At 39.4% G+C, this 20,786-nt stretch overlaps 1 protein-coding gene across 1 annotated transcript in view; it reads right to left on the bottom strand.

The window, feature by feature from the left end:
• itsn2b (intersectin 2b) overlaps window positions 1–20,786 on the bottom strand; it is a 48,075-nt gene that overhangs the window by 10,389 nt on the left and 16,900 nt on the right. Inside the window, exons 7-26 of the mRNA XM_058399758.1 lie at window positions 20,652–20,742; window positions 20,288–20,430; window positions 19,468–19,531; window positions 19,230–19,367; window positions 18,995–19,101; window positions 18,305–18,567; window positions 17,214–17,363; window positions 16,956–17,096; window positions 16,700–16,787; window positions 12,478–12,617; window positions 9,612–9,748; window positions 7,459–8,246; window positions 7,101–7,225; window positions 6,801–6,943; window positions 5,625–5,674; window positions 4,585–4,751; window positions 4,459–4,498; window positions 4,181–4,302; window positions 3,326–3,422; window positions 3,026–3,220 (exon numbers count right to left, since the gene is read on the bottom strand). Coding sequence (XP_058255741.1) covers window positions 3,026–3,220; window positions 3,326–3,422; window positions 4,181–4,302; window positions 4,459–4,498; window positions 4,585–4,751; window positions 5,625–5,674; window positions 6,801–6,943; window positions 7,101–7,225; window positions 7,459–8,246; window positions 9,612–9,748; window positions 12,478–12,617; window positions 16,700–16,787; window positions 16,956–17,096; window positions 17,214–17,363; window positions 18,305–18,567; window positions 18,995–19,101; window positions 19,230–19,367; window positions 19,468–19,531; window positions 20,288–20,430; window positions 20,652–20,742 — 3,189 coding nt within the window. The remainder of the gene's footprint in view (window positions 1–3,025; window positions 3,221–3,325; window positions 3,423–4,180; window positions 4,303–4,458; window positions 4,499–4,584; window positions 4,752–5,624; window positions 5,675–6,800; window positions 6,944–7,100; window positions 7,226–7,458; window positions 8,247–9,611; window positions 9,749–12,477; window positions 12,618–16,699; window positions 16,788–16,955; window positions 17,097–17,213; window positions 17,364–18,304; window positions 18,568–18,994; window positions 19,102–19,229; window positions 19,368–19,467; window positions 19,532–20,287; window positions 20,431–20,651; window positions 20,743–20,786) is intronic.

The following is a 20,786-nucleotide window of genomic DNA, read 5'->3' as shown; positions in this document are numbered from 1 at the left end:
AAGCCAACAACAGTGGTGGGTATACCACAACAAAAAATGTCAATGTCTCAATAATTTGTCATGTGCCCTTGACCATCAATTACAGCTTGACAACGACATCTCATGCTGTTCATGAGTCGACTTATTGTCTGCTGAGGCATGGCATTCCACTCTTCTTGAAGGGCGGCCCTCAGGTCATTGAGGTTCTGGGGTGCAGGGTTACGAGCCTCTACACGGCGACTCAGCTGATCCCATAGGTTTTCTATGGGATTCAGGTCTGGAGAAAGTGCAGGCCACTCCATTTGAGGTACCCCAGCCTCCAGCAGCCGTTCCCTAATGATGCGACCTCGATGAGCTGGAGCATCATCAACCATGAAGATGAAATTAGGCCTGTGTTGTTCATGCAGGGGCACAATGACTGGATTAATGATGTTATTCAGGTAGTATTGGCTTGTCACTGTACCAGTCACAAGATGTAGGGCAGTTCTGTATTGAGTAGACACACCCAGACATGCCCAGACTGTAACACCACCACCACCAAAGGCTGATGTATAGCGCTCTCCTTGACGTCTCCAACATTGTTGGCGGCCATCATTTCTGCTCAACGTGAATCAACTTTCATCAGAGAACAGCACTGAGGCCCACTGGTCCCTCGTCCAGCGCAAACGTTCCCTAGCCCATGCAAGACGATGACGCCTGTGCCTGGTGGTGTGGTCAGGTACCCTTGCAGGTCGTCTAGCACGCAGACGATGGTGATGTAAACGGTTTCGAATGGTCTGACGTGACACTTGGGTGCCTCTCACCTCCCTTAAATGTGCCTGGAGTTGATTGGAATTCATCTGGTTCTGCAGGGCACTGTTCACAATGAAGCGGTCATCAACGTGGGATGTGGCCAAAGGACGTCCACTTCTATGCCTTGCTGTGACTCTTCCAGTCTCTCTTTATCTCTGTCGCAACCTGCTGATGACACTTTGTGACACTCTAAGCTCAGTGGCCACTTCCCTCTGAGAACATCCTGTTTGAAGCCTCGCAATGGCGAGGTACTGTTGATCAATTGTTAAGTGTGGTCTTGGTCTCATGATGTCAAAATGTGAACAGCATGATGAAGAGGACTGTTTAAATACCAATTCTAATTGAACCAGAAAATTTACTGGTCGATTCATGGATCAAACACCAGTTGTGAATTTTGCCGTTAAGCACCTTGTTAGAGAACAGCAAGTTATGAAAAAAGTACTGAAACACTGAACAGTTGGACATGTGCATTCAAAAGTGTAGAGAAGGTCAAATTAAGTTCACCTGTAAAGGTTATAATGCATTTTAGGTGCATCCTGAAATTTCACCCAAAAGCCAAATATCCTTAACTTTTTGTGAGTAGTGTATGTGGCATTGAATTGACTCCATACCACACCTCATTCTGCTTAATGAAGTACTGATTAGTTGATCACCCGAATCTAATCTTATTTAACAATGAAAAGTTTAAAAAACCTCTGCTGTTGTCATCACTATCCTCTTTGAACAGGACCAGTTAGATGGCAAAAACAGTGCTGGTAGTACCTCAAAAATAACTAAAGGGTTCAAATTCTGGCTTTACTAGCAGCAGGATACAGTAAATGCCGGGTTGCTTCCATCTTTAAAATTTGAAAAATGCCGGTTCAAAAGAACAAGGTAAAGCTGCAGACAATGGAGACAACAATAATACAGACAGGCAGAGGGCGAAAACGACTCTCCACTGATCGGGATGACTGCCAACTCATTTAAATGTCACTCAACAACTGTAGGATGACATCAAGTGACCTACAAAATGAATGGCAAACGACAGCTGGGGTGAAGTGCACAGGGTGGACTGTTCAAAACAGGCTCCTAGAGGCAAGGCTGAAGTAATGCAAAGATAGGAAAAAGCCCTTCATCAATGGGAAGCAAAGAAGAACCAGGCTGATGTTTGCAAAAGACTGTAGAGGCCTTCTCTGATGAGTCCAATTTTCAGCTTTACCCAACACCTGGTCGTCTAATGGTTAGACGGGGATCTGGAGAGGCCTACAAGCCACAGTGTCTCAAACCCACTGTGAAATTTGGTGGAGGGTCGGTGATGGTCTTGGATGTTTCTGCAAGGCTGAAATTGGGCACATTTGTCTTTTGCTCTGACAATTTCCACTAAAGCTGAGGATTGATTTTCCAGCAGGACAATGTTCCATGCCATACAGCCAGGTCAATCAAGGTGTGGATGGAGAACCATCACATCAAGACTCAAGTCATGGCCATCTCCAGACCTGAACTCCGTTGAAAACCTCTGGAATGTGATCAAGAGGAAGATGGTCACAAGCCATCAAACAAAGCTGAGCTGCTTGAAATTTTGAGCCAGGAGTGGCATAAAGTCACCCAAAAGCAATGTAAAAGATTGGTGAAGAGCATGCAAAGATGCATTAAACTTGTGACTGAAAATCAGGGTTATTCCACCAAATATTGATTTTTGAACTTTTCCTAAGTTATAACATTAGCATTTTGTTTAAAATGAATATGAGCTTGTCTTCTTTGCATTATTTGAGGTCTGCATATTTTTCATTTTGTGCAAATAAATGATCTAAATGACAATATTATTTGGAATTTGCAAAAACTGTTTATAGTCAGTAGTTTATAGAAAAAAAACCAAAAATGTTTATTTTATTCCAATACATACCTATAAATAGTAAGACCAGAGAAACTGAATTTTGTAGTGATCTCTTATTTTTTTCAGAGCTGTAGTTAAAAAAATGTTTCAAAGCAGCAGTACCACAAAGAAATTACACATCATGCTCAAAATCCAGTACAGTACACTGCATTCAACGTACACAACACCCTTCTTATTTAGAATTTCTTTTTGCCTTGCTATATAACCAGATACTGACAAAACTTCTTTATGCCTTGCTCTGACCAAAAACTACAACAAATTAACAAATTATAAAGTTAAATATGCCCAATGAATTTGTTCATCATGTAATTTACAAAGTAAAATAACTGCATTGCCAGCTTTGAGAAGACTGCTATTAAAAAAACTGCTCCAACTACTTACACTGCTGACTAGGGTCAGATTCAGAGGTGGTCAGTTTCACATAGTTGGTGGGGATAAGGCCTGTGACACCACCGATTTCTCCTTTCCACCAATCAGGATCACTCTTATCCAGGACATTGATGATTTGACTCTTGGAGAAGCTGAGCTCATCCTGGTTTGCTGCTTTGTAGTCATAAATGGCAATAACCTGAGCAGCTGAGAGCAGGTGGAAGAAATGGTGTGAGGTAAGTTACAAAGGTGGGTTAAGGAGACAAAGAGAGTTGGAAAGAGAAAAGTAATGCTAGAGAAAGCATCATTTACCTGGTACATTTGCAGGTGTGGACTTGCCACTATTTGAGCCCAGCTGCTTAACATGAGATGCTGGAAACCAACCCTTCTGTCGCTTCTTACCACGTGCCTGAAAAATAAGGTGCAATTAAAAAAACAAAGAAAGTAATTATACCTTGTTAATCCTTGCCAAGTGATAACTGCCTTAATTAATAATAAAAAAAATCTTAATGTGATAAAGCAAGTATTTATGCTAAGAAACATATATAAAACCATTTATGATTATTGCAATTTAGAAGAATTAATACATATAATAAAAAGTTTACTTGCTTATAGTTTATGATTCTTTTACCAAGAATCATAAACTATACGTGCATCAGATTAATATACATTAATAATATAGATTTAAAAAACATATTAGGCTTGCATTTAATGGTTTACAAAAAACTATTCCAGAGATTGAGTGTGATGTAAGAAAACATTATCCACTAGCTGTGCTAGGAATGATCTACAGGATTACCAGAAGAGCAAAGTGCTTTAGAAGATATGCTGCAACTGAACTATTTAGAGCTTTAAATGCCATGAGCAGGATTCTCTAGTCTAAATTTCACCAAACATCTAAACAAGTACAGTAGCTTCCTTTTTCACAGTAATGTTATTTCAAGGATAGTAGCATTTCCACAATTATTTTGTTTTATTACTTGAATTTACTTTTCTGCCAAATGTCAGTGACAACAAAAATATCTATTGATAAATGCTTAATCTATAAAGCACAAAGAGTGGGTGTTTTCAAAATTGTATTTCTTTCAGAACATCAGTTACATTAAATCAGACTTGAAATTCAATGTGAAATTTTGTAGTTTTGACATATATTGCTAACATCCTGACCTGCAGTTCTCCCAGCCTCCAGCCAGACTGGTTTTTACTAAGGATGACGATAAATTGACCAGGAGACAAATTTAGTTGTCCTGTCCCTGAGGCCGTATATGCACTGGTCACCTGAGCTACCTCTGCAACATAGAAAGACAGGTCCAGTCACTATGCACAACCGAATTAACAGATGTTCTATTATTAATAACATTATTAGTCATGACAAATAAAGGCAATAAATCTAATTACAACATCTTAATGATTTAGTTGAGGTATATAAGTGAGATGGAATTTACCTGGCTTTTTCCCAAGCACACCAGGTTTGAGGCCTGAATTCTACAAAGATGCAATATAGTTTATTAAAAGTGCAAGAAAAAAAAAACACAAGTTGTAATATTTCTATAAATTACAGAGTGAGTTACATCAGTTTCCTTGGGTTTAACATAGTTGGAGGGAAAAAGTCCAGAACGGTCTCCTATGCTGCCTCTCCACCACTCTCCTTCTCTCTGTGACACGAGGATGGTGTCTCCCTCAGTGAAGGTTAAATCACCTGGTTCAGGACTTTCGTAGGTATAGAGTGCCACATATTCTAGAAAAGCGTGACACATATAAAACACACATATGAAGAAAGACAAAGAAAGAGGTATAGTATACGATCATGTATTCACAGTAGGGCATAACAGTAGTATAAACAGGAAGGAGGAAAGAAATATTTTCCCCACAGGAAATTTACTCATTTTCTCTTAATAAACACAAAAGAATAGCAGTATATATTAAAAAAAAGTTTTTAAATTTAAAAAAAAAAAAAAAAGCACCCTCTGTAACCATTTCATCTGTACTAGACTTGGAATAAAGAAAATTGTGTTGTTGTTTTTATACACATAGGGATGCAACTAATCATTTATTGGGTAACTGTTTTTTTTTTTGCTTTTTTTTTGCCTAGGCAAACGTCTTTCAACGTTCTTTAACTGTCCCATCTGGGTGGGACACTGCCAGTTGCAGCCTCAACCACCTGTTCTTGGTTGATTCTCCTCAGAACTTCAACCTTTTCAAGCAGAAGATCGCTTTGGATCACCAAGAGTAATGCCATTTTACTTTAATAACAGTAAAGCAGTTCATCTACCTGTACAGGATATTATAATAAACAGAAGGGACATAAAAAGTCTATACCTGCCTTTTAGTATCATTTTTTGTGTGCCACTGAAGCAAGCCTTTTTAAAAATACATCAATAGACTACTGTCAAAGTTTGTTGTGTATTTAAAATTGCACAAAGGGAACAAAAAAGTTTCAATAACAATTGAATGAACAATGGTGATTTTCAGGTATTCTAGCCCTTAAATGTCCTATTTTCTCCGTTATAATGTGCTTTTTCCCTGATATTTTTCACAAAATGTCAGTTTGGATGAACTAATAAAACTCCACAGCATACTTGAATAATTACAACATTTTTCAATTTCTCACCCTCAAGGGAAGAGGCATCTACTGCTGCGGATTCAAATACGTCAGTCGAACTGTACAGCAAAGAAAGAAGAACAAAGGAAAAGAGAAAAAACAGGAAATTAAAACTTTACTTACATGATTTTATTCACTTATTGCTCAGCTGGATTATTGTTCCTTCATAGTTAATTAGCTTTTCACTATACCAATTATTAATTAAATATTATTCTTGTAAATAAAAGTAAAAGACAAAAAAAAAAAGAATTTTAATTTATTCTGTTTAGGACTGTGACAGTTTAGGAAACCAGCTGTGGATAACTGAAGCTTAGTAAAAAATCCCTTGGTCTTTTTTGAGTTTTCTGCTGTCCAGTTTTGGTAAGTCTGTGCCCTTGATAGACTTGGATCAGATTCTTGTATTTGGCTGCCAGGAATGGAACCTGATGTTGTTTCTGCTGTTGTAACCCATCCACCTCAAAATTTAATCTGTTGTGCTTTCTGAGATGCTGTTCTGCTCACCATGGATATAAAGAGTGCTTATTTGAGTTAGTAAAGAATTCCTGTCAGCTTAGACCTGTCTGGTCAGATCTCTCTCATCAGCAAGGTGTTTCAGCTTGCAGACCCTAGAGGTTGTTTTTTTTTCCAAACCATTCTCTGTAAAATCGAGAGATAGTCATGTGCAAAATTCCCAGGAGATTCAGCAGTTTCTGAAATACTCAAACCAGCCCAAATGACAACAACAACCATACCACTGTGAAGTCTTTTTTCCCTGTTATGATGTTTGATGTGAACTGTAATGATGCTCTTGACCTTTTTCTGCATGAGTTTATGTACTATGCTGCAGTCACTTGACCTGCTAATCGGATAACTGCATAAATGAGCAAGTGTACCATTTAAAGTGTACATTGAGTGTGTAAAATCTGGTATTTTTTCCATTTAAAATTGGAAAGCAACTCAACGCAAAACACATTAAAGCAACAAATACTAAGAAACTATGAAACTCATGATATTCTGCTTTTCACTGAAGTTTCTGTCAATAATATAATAATTATTTTTAATAATAATAATAATAATTTTTAATAAAAATTGCTGCATTAAATTAGAAAATAATGTAGAAATACAAGCTTTTGTTTTTCAAGTTTCACTAGTGGTCAGTACAATTTACGTATTACATATAGTATATAGAAAATCTATAGACTGTACCGAGAGGTGGACAGCAAAGCCTGGGGGTTAAGAGCTGTCTCTGACTTGTGCTGTTTTTCTACATAGCTCTCAGGGAACCAGCCGATTTTCCCCTGAAAACTTCCATAAAGCCAGCCCTCCTCTCTTTCAACCGTCTCATCCACCTATTAAAAAACAAGTTTACAGATGTTGTCAAATTGACATAGCTTCAAAGAGCAAGTTACATTTCAAAAGTATTGAACTATGCCACACACTTCACAGAAAATGATGATGCTAATACACTTCTCATGGAACCATCACGTAATACAAGTCTAGTAATACCTCAATTACATCACCCGTCTCAAAAGAGAGTTCTTCCTCATTCCTGGCTGAGAAAGGGTAGAGTGCTTTAAATTTGGTAAGAGCTGCTGATTTCCTGTGTGACATGCCCAGGGGCTGTCTACTACCTGAACAGAAAGAAATTAGTAGGAGTAACACACACACAGAAACAGGACGTTATGTGACTTTCTACATTTTTTAAATATTGCCATACATATGACATCTCCAAGTATCACGATTTAATAGCAACACGTATCCCTACATAAGTTTTGCTATAGATACTCAAGGCTTTAAAAAGTTGAGATTCATGTTGTAGTTGGTGATATACAATTCAGTGACCAATGGTTGGAGTTTTCTTTACCTTTCCTCTCTTCCAGTCCTCTGAGTAGTGCAGCAACAATGTTAGAATTATTTTGCTTTTCATCTTTCAGTCTTGCAGAAGCAGCAGCCGGCTCTTCTTGCTGTTTTCTCCTTGTTTCTTCATCTTGTTTCTTTCTTTCTTCCTCTCGTCTCCTACGGTCTTCCTCCTCCTGCCGCTTTCTTTCCTCTTCTTTCCTCTTCCGCTCCTCGGCATCCCTGATGGCTGCCTCCTGGGCTCGCTGTCGCCTCCTCTCCTCTTCCTCTCGTTCCTTCCTTCTCTCCTCTTCTCGCCGTTCCTCCTCAGCCCTCCTATGCTCCTCACGCTTCCTCTCTTCTTCCTGTCTCCTCTTCTCCTCTTCCCGCCGCTCCTCTTCCTGTCTCCGTCTTTCCTCCTCCTGCCTCTTCCTCTCCTCTTCCAGTTTTCTCCTTTCCTCCTCCAGTTTCCTCCGTTCTTCCTCTATTTTCTTCATCTCCTCATCTCGCTTCTTGCGATCCTCCTCATCACGTCTCCTCCTCTCCTGCTCTCTCCTCTCATCCTCAGCTTTCTTTTTCCTTTCCTCCACTTCCCTCCGCCTTCTGTCCTCTTCCTTCCGTCTTCTCTCCTCTTCCTCTTGAGCCCTGCGCTCTCTTTCTGCTTGTTCTTTGGCAGCCTGCAGACGAGCCTGCCTCTCTCTCTCCTCCTCCTCTCGGAGTTTGGCCTCTCGCTCCTCCTGGAGTTTCCTCTGTTTCTCCTCCTCATCGTGCCGCAGTTTTTCCTGCCATTGGCGCTCCTTTTCCTGTTTGATGCGCCTGTAAAAAGTTCAGTCTTTAGCCTACGTGGATGTAAACTGTTGGCCTGAAGAGTATATGCTAAGCCTTGAAGATACAAACTACACTATATTGCCAAAAGTATTCGCTCACCTGCCTTGACTCGCATATGAACTTAAGTGACATCCCATTCCTAATCCATAGGGTTCAATATGACGTCGGTCCACCCTTTGCAGCTATAACAGCTTCAACTCTTCTGGGAAGGCTGTCCACAAGGTTTAGGAGTGTGTTTATGGGAATTTTTGACCATTCTTCCAGAAGCGCATTTGTGAGGTCACACACTGATGTTGGACGAGAAGGCCTGGCTCTCAGTCTCCGCTCTAATTCATCCCAAAGGTGTTCTATCGGGTTGAGGTCAGGACTCTGTGCAGGCCAGTCAAGTTCATCCACACCAGACTGTCATCCATGTCTTTATGGACCTTGCTTTGTGCACTGGTGCACAGTCATGTTGGAATAGGAAGGGGCCAGCTCCAAACTGTTCCCACAAAGTTGGGAGCATGGAATTGTCCAAAATGTCTTGGTATGCTGAAGCATTCAGAATTCCTTTCAGTGGAACTAAGGGGCCAAGCCCAGCTCCTGAAAAACAACCCCACACCATAATCCCCCCTCCACCAAACTTTACACTTGGCACAATGCAGTCAGACAAGTACCGTTCTCCTGGCAACCGCCAAACCCAGACTCGTCCATCAGATTGCCAGATGGAGAAGCGCGATTTGTCACTCCAGAGAACGCGTCTCCACTGCTCTAGAGTCCAGTGGCGGCGTGCTTTACACCATTGCATCCGACGCTTTGCATTGCACTTGGTGATGTATGGCTTGGATGCAGCTGTTCGGCCATGGAAACCCATTCCATGAAGCTCTCTGTGCACTGTTCTTGAGCTAATCTGAAGGCCACATGAAGTTTGGAGGTCTGTAGCGATTGACTCTGCAGAAAGTTGGCGACCTCTTTGCACTATGCGCCTCAGCATCCGCTGACCCCGCTCCGTCAGTTTACGTGGCCTACCACTTCTTGGCTGAGTTGCTGTCGTTCCCAAACACTTCCACGTTCTTATAATACAGCTGACAGTTGACTGTGGAATATTTAGGAGCGAGGAAATTTCACGACTGGATTTGTTGCACAGGTGGCATCCTATCACAGTTCCACGCTGGAATTCACTGAGCTCCTGAGAGCGACCCATTCTTTCACAAATGTTTGTAAAAACAGTCTGCATGCCTAGGTGCTTGATTTTATACACCTGTGGCCATGGAAGTGATTGGAACACCCGATTCTGATTATTTGGATGGGTGAGCGAATACTTTTGGCAACATAGTGTATGTAACAAGTGCCTGCACTGCCTTAGTTACTCACCGCTGTTCTTCCTCCTCCTGTCTCTTTTTTTCCAGTTCTTCCTCTCTGCATTTCTTGAGCTCTCTAATTTTCTCTTCTTTGACACTACGTAATTTGTCTAGTGCAGACTGCTGATTCCTCTGGGTCTCTCTGAGGTCCTATAACACAAAGCTGGAGTTCACTCATGGTCCAAACATTCACTTAACATTCACACACAAATTGTTCTATAAACACACAAAGACTGAACAATACAGACCATAAACAAACTTTTAATAAATGTTTAATAAGAATAAACATGTAATAAATGTAACAAACTTAGTTTGTTAACATTTACCTAATATAGAATAACCTAAAATATTGACCTCAATTATCAAATCACTTAGCAAATGAAAAACTTATGATCTTAGTAAGAGCACATCATCTTTTAATTAACTTAAAATTATGTTTGGTCATCTCCAAAAGTCTTTCCAATTTCCACAACTTCAGCAATAATTGTACTTTAACCGATTTTTAAGTGAATTTAATAGAATTAAATTAAACTCAGTAGAGTGGAAGCTTAGGGAAGAAGTTAAGAAAGATTTTTGTTTTTTTAATCCCATCACGATTCTCTATCATTCTGCTTTGTTTGTCCAAAGGAAGTTTTTAGGTCTAGTCCACACCATCACAGGTCGTTCTGAGAAAGTCTGAGAAAGTCATCTCCTAAAGGTTTCCTGTTGACAACGTGCAGCACATGCAAAGTAGTTGCCTGTACATCATTTCATAATTTTTGCTTTCCAATATACCCAGGCTTCTATTATGCTATAAAAAAGGTTTAAATGAATGTTTGTAACTCCACCTATGAATATAAACAACAGTGAAAAGTAGAAGCATTGTAATTACATTTTAAGATAAATTCATAAAAAATAAGCAATCTTTAGGACCTAAATTCTAACATCCCTGTCTTAAATGAAGGGCAAATATACTGCTCAAAAAGGGAACACTTAAATCACAAATTTGATCTCAATGAACTTGATTTTCAACTTAAATTGAAAATCTTTACTTACATAAATTGTGTAATTTGATGAGAAGAAATTGATGTGACAACGGTCAATGGAAACCATCAAGACACTGAAAGTTGATTCATAGCTACATAAAAAAATTTAATTACAGACCTATCCAACTGGCATGAATTTCATCACGGCACATAATAATGTAAGTAAGTAGTGTGTTTAGCCCATGTATTGACTGGCCATCATGCTCCCCAGACCTGAATCCAACTGAGATCCTTTGGGATGTTATGTATTGGAGCATCACCGAATAGCACCACTGTGCTGACTGTCCAGGAGCTCAGTAATACCCAGTTTGCAATGGTGTCCTGGGGGATCTCCTACCAGACCGAGATCTGGGTATTACTGAGCTCCTGGACAGTCAGCACTGTGGTGCTATTTGGTGGCTTCAGATGCTCCAATACATAACATCCCAAAGGGTCTCAGTTGGATTCAGGTCCAGGAGACATGATGGCCAGTCAATGGCATTAATGTTTTCGTCATCAGAAACTGCCTACACACTCTGGCCACATGACGCCAGGCATTGTCATACACCAGGAGGAACCCAGGTCTGACAATGGCTCTGAAGATTTCATTCTGGTACCTAACAGTGGTAAGGGTACCGTTGGCTAGCACATGGAGGTCTGTGTGAACTTCCAAGAATATTCTTCCCCAGATGATAACTGATCCACCGTCACACTGGTCAGTGATGGTCAGGCAGCATAACTTTCCCCACGCCATTTCCAGACTCTTTCACCTGAGCACCTGTCACATGTGCTCAATGTGAACCTGTGAATGTGAATCCATGAAGATGGATTCACGAGATGGAATGTGCTCAATGTGAATGTGAATCCATGAAGAGACCGGGGTGCCAGTGGCAGACCCAACATTTCTGGTATTTTCTAGAAAATACCAGTCAAGCTGCATAATCCTGGGCTGTCAGCACAGGTCCCACTAATAGATGTTGGACCGCTGAATTGGGTCCGTTTCTGACCGTTTGGTCAGAAACATGCTCGCCATAGCCTGCTAGAAGTAATTTTGTAGGGCTCTGGCAGTACTCCTCTTGTTCCCTCTCGACATTGGTCCTGCTGCTGGGATCTTGTATTAACTAAACTAAACACAAAACTAGAGGAAAATCAGTCAGGAAAGATAAGAGCAGAGCAATTGTCTGTGACCATCACCTGCAAAACTATTTCCTTTTTGGGGGTTCTCTTGCTGCTGCATATCTAGTGTCCCTGCTGTCACTTTCATTTGTACCAAAGCATTAGAAACTGATTCACAAATCACTTGTGTGTCCTAATAGGACAGATTAACATCCCTGAAGTTTAACTGACTTGGTGTTATACTGTGATGATTAAGTATTCCCATAACATTTCTGAGCAGTGTATATTAATGAACTGAAAGTGGGACAGGAGGAATGAGTACCTCACCAATCAAGGTTAATAAAGAGAAAAGGAAAGACAGAGATAGACAACCTTCAGGAGGAAGAAGAGGTTATGTAGACAGCTCAGTAAAGAGAACAGGCCCTTAAGCATACAGTCATCCATTTCTTCAAATTGCAGCAAAAGCCAAGTAGAGACAGACAGGAAGGCAGACAAACACACAGACAGACAAGCTCTACATCTAGTTAGACATGGGGACAAAAGCAAAGCAGGTTATTAGCACTGGCATCTATACTTTCAAAAATAAGGGAATCACAGATGAAAAAATATGAACATTAACTGCAGTATAAAAACTATTGAAAGGGGTGTGAATTGTTCTGCTCAACTAAAATTCAATAACCTCATTAAAAACTAAATTACTACAAACTGACCTAAATGCTATTTGGTTTAAAACTACTTCAGGTGGCATAAAGGATTTACCTGTATGTCCTTTTTGTACTGATCCATATCACCCAGTTTTGCTGCCGTCTCTTTCTCTAAAGCATCAAGCTGTTCTTTCAGCTTTCTACAGCTGAGGTCTTTATCTGTAACACTCTTCTGTAGAGTGGTCATTGTGGAAGCTAGAGAGAAATAAGTCAGTCATAAGTCAATTCAGGCAATGTGGTATGATTTTTTTAAAATATATAGTTAAAATCTTACACACAGGGTTTTAAACCATTCACATACAGTTAAGAATATGTTATCTGAGGCAACACAAAAAGTAACTCCTCAGGCCTAGTTAACCAGTGAAAATCCAAAACAAGGCCAGGGCGCAGGCAAGCAGACAGTCTAAACTGACAGTCTGCTAGCTGCATTACATCATCGCCCAGGTTTCACAATATTAAGACTGTTACTCCAGTAAAACAAAAATGCAGAAACACTCAGTTCAATTTTAGTAACTGGATAAAACTAGATCATACTGAATGCACAGCAACCACCTCTGATCTCAAGCTAGGACTATTAATATTAGATCGCTTACATCTAATGAAACTATTACTGATCAGGAGTTCAATTACATTTAACTAAAACAAGGATTCAACAAAATGAATATATAGCATTAAATGAAGCTAGTACTCCCACATATAATTATACTGCTCAAAACAATTAAAGGAACACTTAATCAAAGTATAGCATCAAGTCAATTAAACTCCTGTGGGATATTGATCTGGTCAGTTAAGTAGCAGAGTGGGTTGTTAATCAGTTTCAGTTGCTTTGGTGTTTTGCCATTAAACACCAAAATTGGCAGGCCCGCCATGGTGCCCTGTGCTTTTCACAGATCAGAGCAGGTTCACCCTGAGCACATGGGACAGGTTAGACAATGGCACCCTGACTGCCATTAGGTATCGGGATGAAATCCTTGGACCCTACTCTGGTGCAGTGGGTCCTGAGTTCCTCCTGGGGCATGACAATGTATGCAAGACAAGGGCAAGTGTATGCAGGCAGTTCCTGGAGGATGAAGGAATAGATAGCACTGAAAGGCCCCCACGCACACCTAAATCCACCTCTGGGACGTTATATTTCAGTCCATCCGACACTGCCAGGTTGCACCTCAGACTGTCCAGGAGCTCAGTGATGCCCTGGTACAGATCTGGGAGGAAATACCCTAGGACACCATCCGTCGTCTCATTATGAGCATGCCCCAACATTGTCGGGCATGCGTACAAGCATGTGGGGGCCATACAAATTACTGAGTACCATTTTGAGTTGCTGCAATGAAATTTCAGCAAAATGGACTAGCCTGCTTAATAATTTTTTCACTTTGATTTTTGGGGTGTCTTGGAATGAAAATGATCAACCTACTGAATTCAATCAAACGATGTGGCATGCTTTTGTTCCTAACACATCATCCAGTCCATATAAGTATAGATGTCCAGCATGATATTTTTCCCCACTGAGATCTGATGTGTTTTCACAGTATTCCATTAATTTTTTTGAGCAGTGTATATACATCAACCATGTGTAACATGCAGGAGAGGTGGTGTTATTTATGATAATAATATAGGCGTCACACAAAAACCTATACCTGTACATAAATTCAACACATTCTTTATACTAGCATATCACATGTGGCCACAAAAAAATAAGTCTGCCAAGCTGATTCCACTAATTGCTATTGTTAATTTATGGTATTGTCAGTGCCATATTTTGAATTCCTCCATGAATTTGCAGATTTTGTTTCAAACCTAGTTGTTTCTCTAAACAAAGCACCAATTTTTGATGAGACTTTGATATTCATTTTGATAATTCAGAAGACCCTCTGAGAACAGCAGTTGTGTCCATCCTAGATCAGATGATCACATAATCACAGGATCAGAACAATTCTTAATATCTTTCTCTTTCTCTCTGTCTTTCTCTGTTGAGCTCTACACCCCACTCCTGAGCTCCCAGTGTGACCACTGCCTCTACCCCTAGTCGGAGTCTCGTCGCTTGGTGGTGCCCACTGATGCTGTGGATGGATCCGTGTGGACAGCCTGTGACCAGGAGACAGCCATGGACAGAGCCACTTTGGAACTTCACACACCGTCAGAGATCTGCCATTTCATCCGTCAGCTTGTGACAGCAAGGAATTAGTGTCTCTTATGAACTCAGAAACTACACTGACCTAAAAGTTCCTCATGGTCCATTAATTGTTGTTGTAGAAAGGACAATCAGTTACAGTTACATTATTTTCTGTCCAGTGTCACTCAAATGAGGATGGGTTCCCTTCTGAGCCTGGTTCCTCTGAAGGTTTCTTCCTCATATCATCTCAGGGAGTTTTTCCTTGCCACCGTTGCCACAAGCTTGCTCATTAGGGATAAAATAAATTAAGGATAAAATAGTTTAATAATCTAATTTAATAATTTATTTTTATTTCTAGTTATTTAGTTATTTTTTATTTTAATTTTTCCCCTCCCCTTACTCTGTTTCTCTTCTTTTGTAAAGCTATTCATTGTAAAAGGTGCTATACAAAATAAATTAAATTGAATTGAATTGAATAGATTTAGTAGGGGTTATTCAGAATAGAATAGTCACATTTCTATAGCCAGAAGCTATCTCAGACTCTACAGCCAGAATTGTCTCATCTCAATATGTCATTGACATGATATCATGTTAAACATACATTTACATCTGCTACTGCACATGAAGTTTATTAATAGTCTCACAGAATTGTCACCCACAATTGAATCACTTAATTTAAAACCAGAACCTATAGATAATATTCCTACATCAAATCAACATTTTGAATGTTTCACTCCCCTTTTGAGAGACTGATTTAATTTCACTAATAACTGCTTCAAAATCAACTCATGTACCAGTAGCAACCGAACCACTTCTAAAATGAATCGATTCTTCCCTTAGTACTGGCTATGTACCTAAATCTTTTAAACTAACTATTATAAAACCTTTGATTAAAAAAAAAAAAAACTCAAGCTCAATCCCTGTCAGCTGTCCAACTATAGGCCAATATCAAACCTCCCCTTAATATCCAAGAAAATGTTGTAGCACAGCAGTTATGCTCATACTTGCATAGCATAGCATACTCTGATCAGAGTTGTGTCTCCTTGCTGGTGTTGCTTGACCTTAGTGCAACTTTTGACTATTGACCATTTTATTGTACTTGATAGGCTAGGAAATGTTTTTGGAGTTAGGGGAATAGGCCTCAGCTGGCACAGGTCTTATTTGACTAACTGTTCCAACTTGTAGATGTAAAGAGTGACTTCTCTACAAATACTAAGGTTATATTCAGTGTTCCACAAGGTTCTGTTTTAGGCTCACTGCTATTTTCCTTATATATGCTACCTCTTAGTACAATTATTCACAAACATGGTATTATCTCCCACTGTTATGGTGATGAGACACAGTTACATGTAGCAAAGCCTAATAAGAGGTACCAGCTTATTAAGACTGAAGAGTGTATAACAGACATTAAACAATTTATGCTAACTAATGTCCTCCATCTTAATTCTGAGACAGAAGTGCTTGTACAAGGACCACATGCAGCCAGAAGTAAGCTTTCTGATTACAAAGTAACTGAACAGTCTTGCACCACAGTACCACTGTGAAATTAATTTCATTTCACAGAAATTAAAGCCACTCATTGAAGACCTCATAAACCTCTGTGTTTTATTTGTTTTTGAAAGCTGTTCAGAAATGTTTATTTCAACAAGGCATTTTACCTCATCTTTCATCCAAGTTAAACCATGATTCATGCTGTAAGTTATTAGCAAAACAAACAACCTTTTTACGTTAGAGTTCCCATCAGGCATTGCTATACAGGTTAGTTTGTTGGGCCGGATTACTTTCTCAATACAAACAAACCACTAAAGGGTTTGGTTTCAATTTGGCCAATAGTTATCAGACCAATAGTTTTGGTGCTGGTCCAAGCATGATTGCAAAGCTCATACATGTCTAAACAACCTGAACAAAGGAAAAAACCACACCAGGTTCTGAAAAAAGCTCCAAACAAACCATATGTGAAAACGCCTATAATGACTCAATGCTTCAGATATTGTCTACTGCCTTGCTTCATAAGCTAGAATGTTCATAGACAAGCATGAATCGTAGTAATATACTGTAAACCATCACTGTACTTTTGATTTTTTTTTTAACGGTAGAACCTTTGCAGAAGAATGATCATAGTTGATGTTTTGTGCAAGTAAGGCAGGTAAAAGGCATGTTTTACCTGAAATATTATTCTGATTCACATTTTGAAGTATCTCATTGAGCTTCTGCTGCTCTGGGGTCAACTGTGCAAGATTCCTCTGCAACTCCTAAACAGAAACACAAGCTAGATCACTTTGTGTTCAGTGTTTATGTTAGCTTTCTCAAATGAAACAATCCTCTGAATGTGTTTCTATTGACATTATGTTTATTATGGAAGAAATGTGAAAAAGTGTGAGAAATGGTCCATAATAGGTAGATATAGGTATTAGGCACACCTCAAATTGCTGCTGCAATGCGTTAATTTCTATTATTTGTCCATCTCTCTTCTGGTTTATATGATCCAATTCAATTTTCTGGACTTTCTTCTTGGCCTGGGCATCTCTCAGTTTTTCAGAAATTTCTTTATGCTTGTTGCCCTAAAATAAGAGCATAATAATAATAATAATAATAGCTGATAAACTAAATAATGTGTATTATTAATACACTAAATAATGTGTATTATTCAATGGCCTTCAGGTGCATATATGACTCACCACAGCTTCAAGCTCCAACTCCAAGTTCCTCTTCTTTGACTTCAAGTGAATGATGACCTCTTGCTCATGACTCTTCTGGTTCTGGAGGTCCTGCTTTTTCTTCTTCTCCAACTCCAGCTGGCGCTGTCGCTCTAGCTCCTTCTTAGCTGCCTGTGAGGATATTTAAAAATATTAATAACTTCAGTATTACTGTAATCCCCCATTTATCGCGGGGGTTATGTTCCAAAACCACCCACGATAAACGAAAATCTGTGATACACGGACGCCACCCCCAAATGCTTTTTTCTTTTATTGTTTAAGCCGTAAATTAACCTCCCACACTCTTTAAACACACACAGAAAACATTTGCAAGCATATAGCGAGATGAATTAATAGGACTTGCAGAAAAAGCGTAAACATACAGTGTACACAGCACAAAACAAAACACCTGGGACAGTGACACGTGAAGAACTGGGATGCTGAAGAGTTCTGCTTCCCTTTTCCCAACTGCACACATAACCAGCAGCCAATCACAACCATGATTAAATGAATGGGGCATTCTGTTTGGCCAGACTCGTTCCTCCAGCCGTACTGTATTTTGATTTTCGCACATTCCTAAACAACGCTATGTGTTCTTATTAACATTTTACTTCGTTTTCAATTAACATTTATATTTTGTAATCAATAAATATATTTTTATTAATAAATTACCTTATTTAAACATAAAAACAATTCATTATAAGGTCTGCGGATACTGCGATATACCGGGAAAATCCGCAAAAAAAGAGAGTTATATTCCAAATAAAAATCTGTGATATACCGGGACCACGATAAATTAACCACGATATAGAGGGGGATTACTGTATTTTAAAATATTTAGAATATAATATTATAAAAACTTTAGAAAACCTGAACCAGTAAGAACAAGCATATCCTTCTGTGAAGATTTTAAAAGTTATGTTCTGAAAGTGCTTAATATTCCAATGATTTCAGCTTCTACTAAAGAATTCTCAAGGAAGAGTAACACTTTCTATATGCAATTTTTTTCCACAGCCATGAAGTCTTATCTATTACAGACACAATTGGTCATAGGCCCTGGCAAAAAATGTCACCTCTTTCCTCTCTAGCTCTTTGAGTCTCTCCTCCTCCCTCTGCCTTTCCATCTCCCTCTGTCGCTCCAGTCTCTGCTCCTCTTCTCGCTTCCTCCTCAGCTCCAGCTCACGTGCCTCCCTATCTTTTCTCTCCTGATCCTCACGGGCTTTTTGTGCTCTCCTCTCCTCCTCACGTCGCTGTTGCTCCTGCAAAGCCAAACGGCGTTTCTCCAGCTCTGCATTTCCACGCTCCAGGTTTTCCTTGAACTTGTCCTCAAATGTCACTTTATGTAGATGTACACAAAGCACAGTATGTTTTCTTAGGAAGACTTCATCAACATAATTATTAAGGCATATCAATAATGCTATACATACACCTTGTCATCCCCTTGGACATTTTTAGGAACTTTGTCCATTAGTTTAATGTAGTATAGTGTTCCAACATCTCTAATGAAGTGAATAATAGTGGAGAATAAAGTGGTTACAAAAGATTAATGAAAAACCTAATGAAATCAATATATTTTAAGCTAAGCTGAGACACACTTAAGTGCCTCAGACTGCCTTGAGACAATGCTGCTTACTGTGTGAGAGCAATTAATTTGTAAAAGTCCTTATTACAACTGTAAGTGTTATGTAACTGTATGCATGTATGTAGAAACTGGGAGAAGTGTAGGACTGAGCCAGTGGGGTGTTGGGTGTGAGCAGCCTTACAGTTACTCTTGGATTTCTGTGGTGGATCAGTGTCAGTTAACTCCTCAGCCAGAGATGCATAGATGGGCGAACTAGTGGACCCATTCAGCGAATCACCAACATTCCCCCTAAGAGCAAGTTTAAAAAATAATGGGTCATTTTAAGGCCAAAACTCAAGTCTTTAAGCAAAAAGAGATTGGGGCTTAACTGACATAACCTGCCTAACTGACAGGCGTAATTGACAGTTTTGCTGTACCTGAGTGATGGTGGTACAAGCTCCAAAGGAAGAGCAAGAGGCAGAGCCTGTCCTTCCTTGGCCATATCGATGAGGTGCATGGCCAGAATAAACTCGTCTGCCTTTAGTTTACCATCCTTATCTACATCTGCCAGGTTCCTAGGAATCCCCAAAACAACAATATAAACTACAATTCCACTCTTGTCATCGTAAACAAAGATTCATTTTTAATGTAACCATGAATGGAAAAGATACCAACCAAATAGTAGCTAGCTGGGTTTGACTTAACAATGTTGATGCCATTGCATTCCTCACCTGGGGGCCTACAAACAAAGGTGCAAGGAATTAAAAATATAATATCTACACAATTTGATTATGTGCTTACATAGTGTCTAAACAGAAACTGGCCTAAAACAGTTGCAAATATACCTAACAATTTTTAACAATATACTCAACTACACATGAAGGCTAACGTTTAAACTTTACTTATGGCTTTGAATTTACTTTTGTTGCAGCAACAAAACTAGTCAGACTAAAGCCACTGAGCCATATTGAACATTTCTGCAGAACAGCATTAAGGGCAACATTGTTGGCAATTATTCTTATTCTTAGTTTTAGATTTCCAAACATTACTTAAGTTAAATGTTACAAAAACAGAAGTAAGTGTTACAAAGTCTCCAAAAGAACTATGGCAAATTCTCCAAGAGGTGTCTTCCATTTGTCCAAAAACTGACCATCCATGTATAATGTGCATGAGTTTATAAATACTCCTGCATGTGAAGAGGACTGCACAAAATTAAAGATGAATAAAATTAATTAAATGGAAATATTACTGTGTAATATTTTCAAAAATGTTATATCCAGGAGACATGCATCAGGATGGAACTTTAGTAAGAAAAATATTGCTATGTTTTTTTAAATGCATTCTGTGGTCGTACAGTTAAGACAGTACAGTACAGAGGGATTTAAGTACAAGAGGAAGCCTGTTGTTTAAAGAAATTTAAAAAGATCCGCAGTATGAGAGCTTAATATGCTGACACCTCAGCACACCAGTCATGTAAAGTAGTTTATCATCATACCTGAGAGGCATCCAATCATCTGCCTATCTAGGCTGTTGAACTGCTGTCTGTATTTAAGTCGGGATGCCTGTGGCACTGCCCAGTCCGTGGGGCTACTCTGAGGAATGCTGCTGGCTAAAGATGTTGTGGAAGAAGTGTTGGAGCTGGGAGAGAGTACAATGTGTGTTTAAGTAAGCATTTTTATTTCATAAAACACAATTTAAGCAATAAACAATATTACCAGGCCAATGCACAGCCATTTTCATTTTTTATTTAGCTCTAACATACCTAGCCGAAACATACACATGCACGCACACACATGGACAAGCCAAATCCATCACAGGCCACTGTGCCTACACTCATCCACACTGTTAGATCATCTCACCTGCTTGCGTTCAGGTCTAGGACACCTGATGTCTTGGGAGTGGAAGAAAAACCCAATGGAGAGGAAGTGAAGTAACTGTTCAGTGGTAGAGCTATGAATACATAAAATATAAAGAAAATTCAGTACCTCAAATAC

The sequence above is a fragment of the Hemibagrus wyckioides genome, linkage group LG09, assembly GCF_019097595.1.
Source record: "Hemibagrus wyckioides isolate EC202008001 linkage group LG09, SWU_Hwy_1.0, whole genome shotgun sequence".
NCBI classification, from domain to species: Eukaryota; Metazoa; Chordata; class Actinopteri; order Siluriformes; family Bagridae; genus Hemibagrus; species Hemibagrus wyckioides.
Note: the sequence above shows the minus strand (reverse complement) of the source record. Positions and strands in the feature narration are given on the sequence as shown.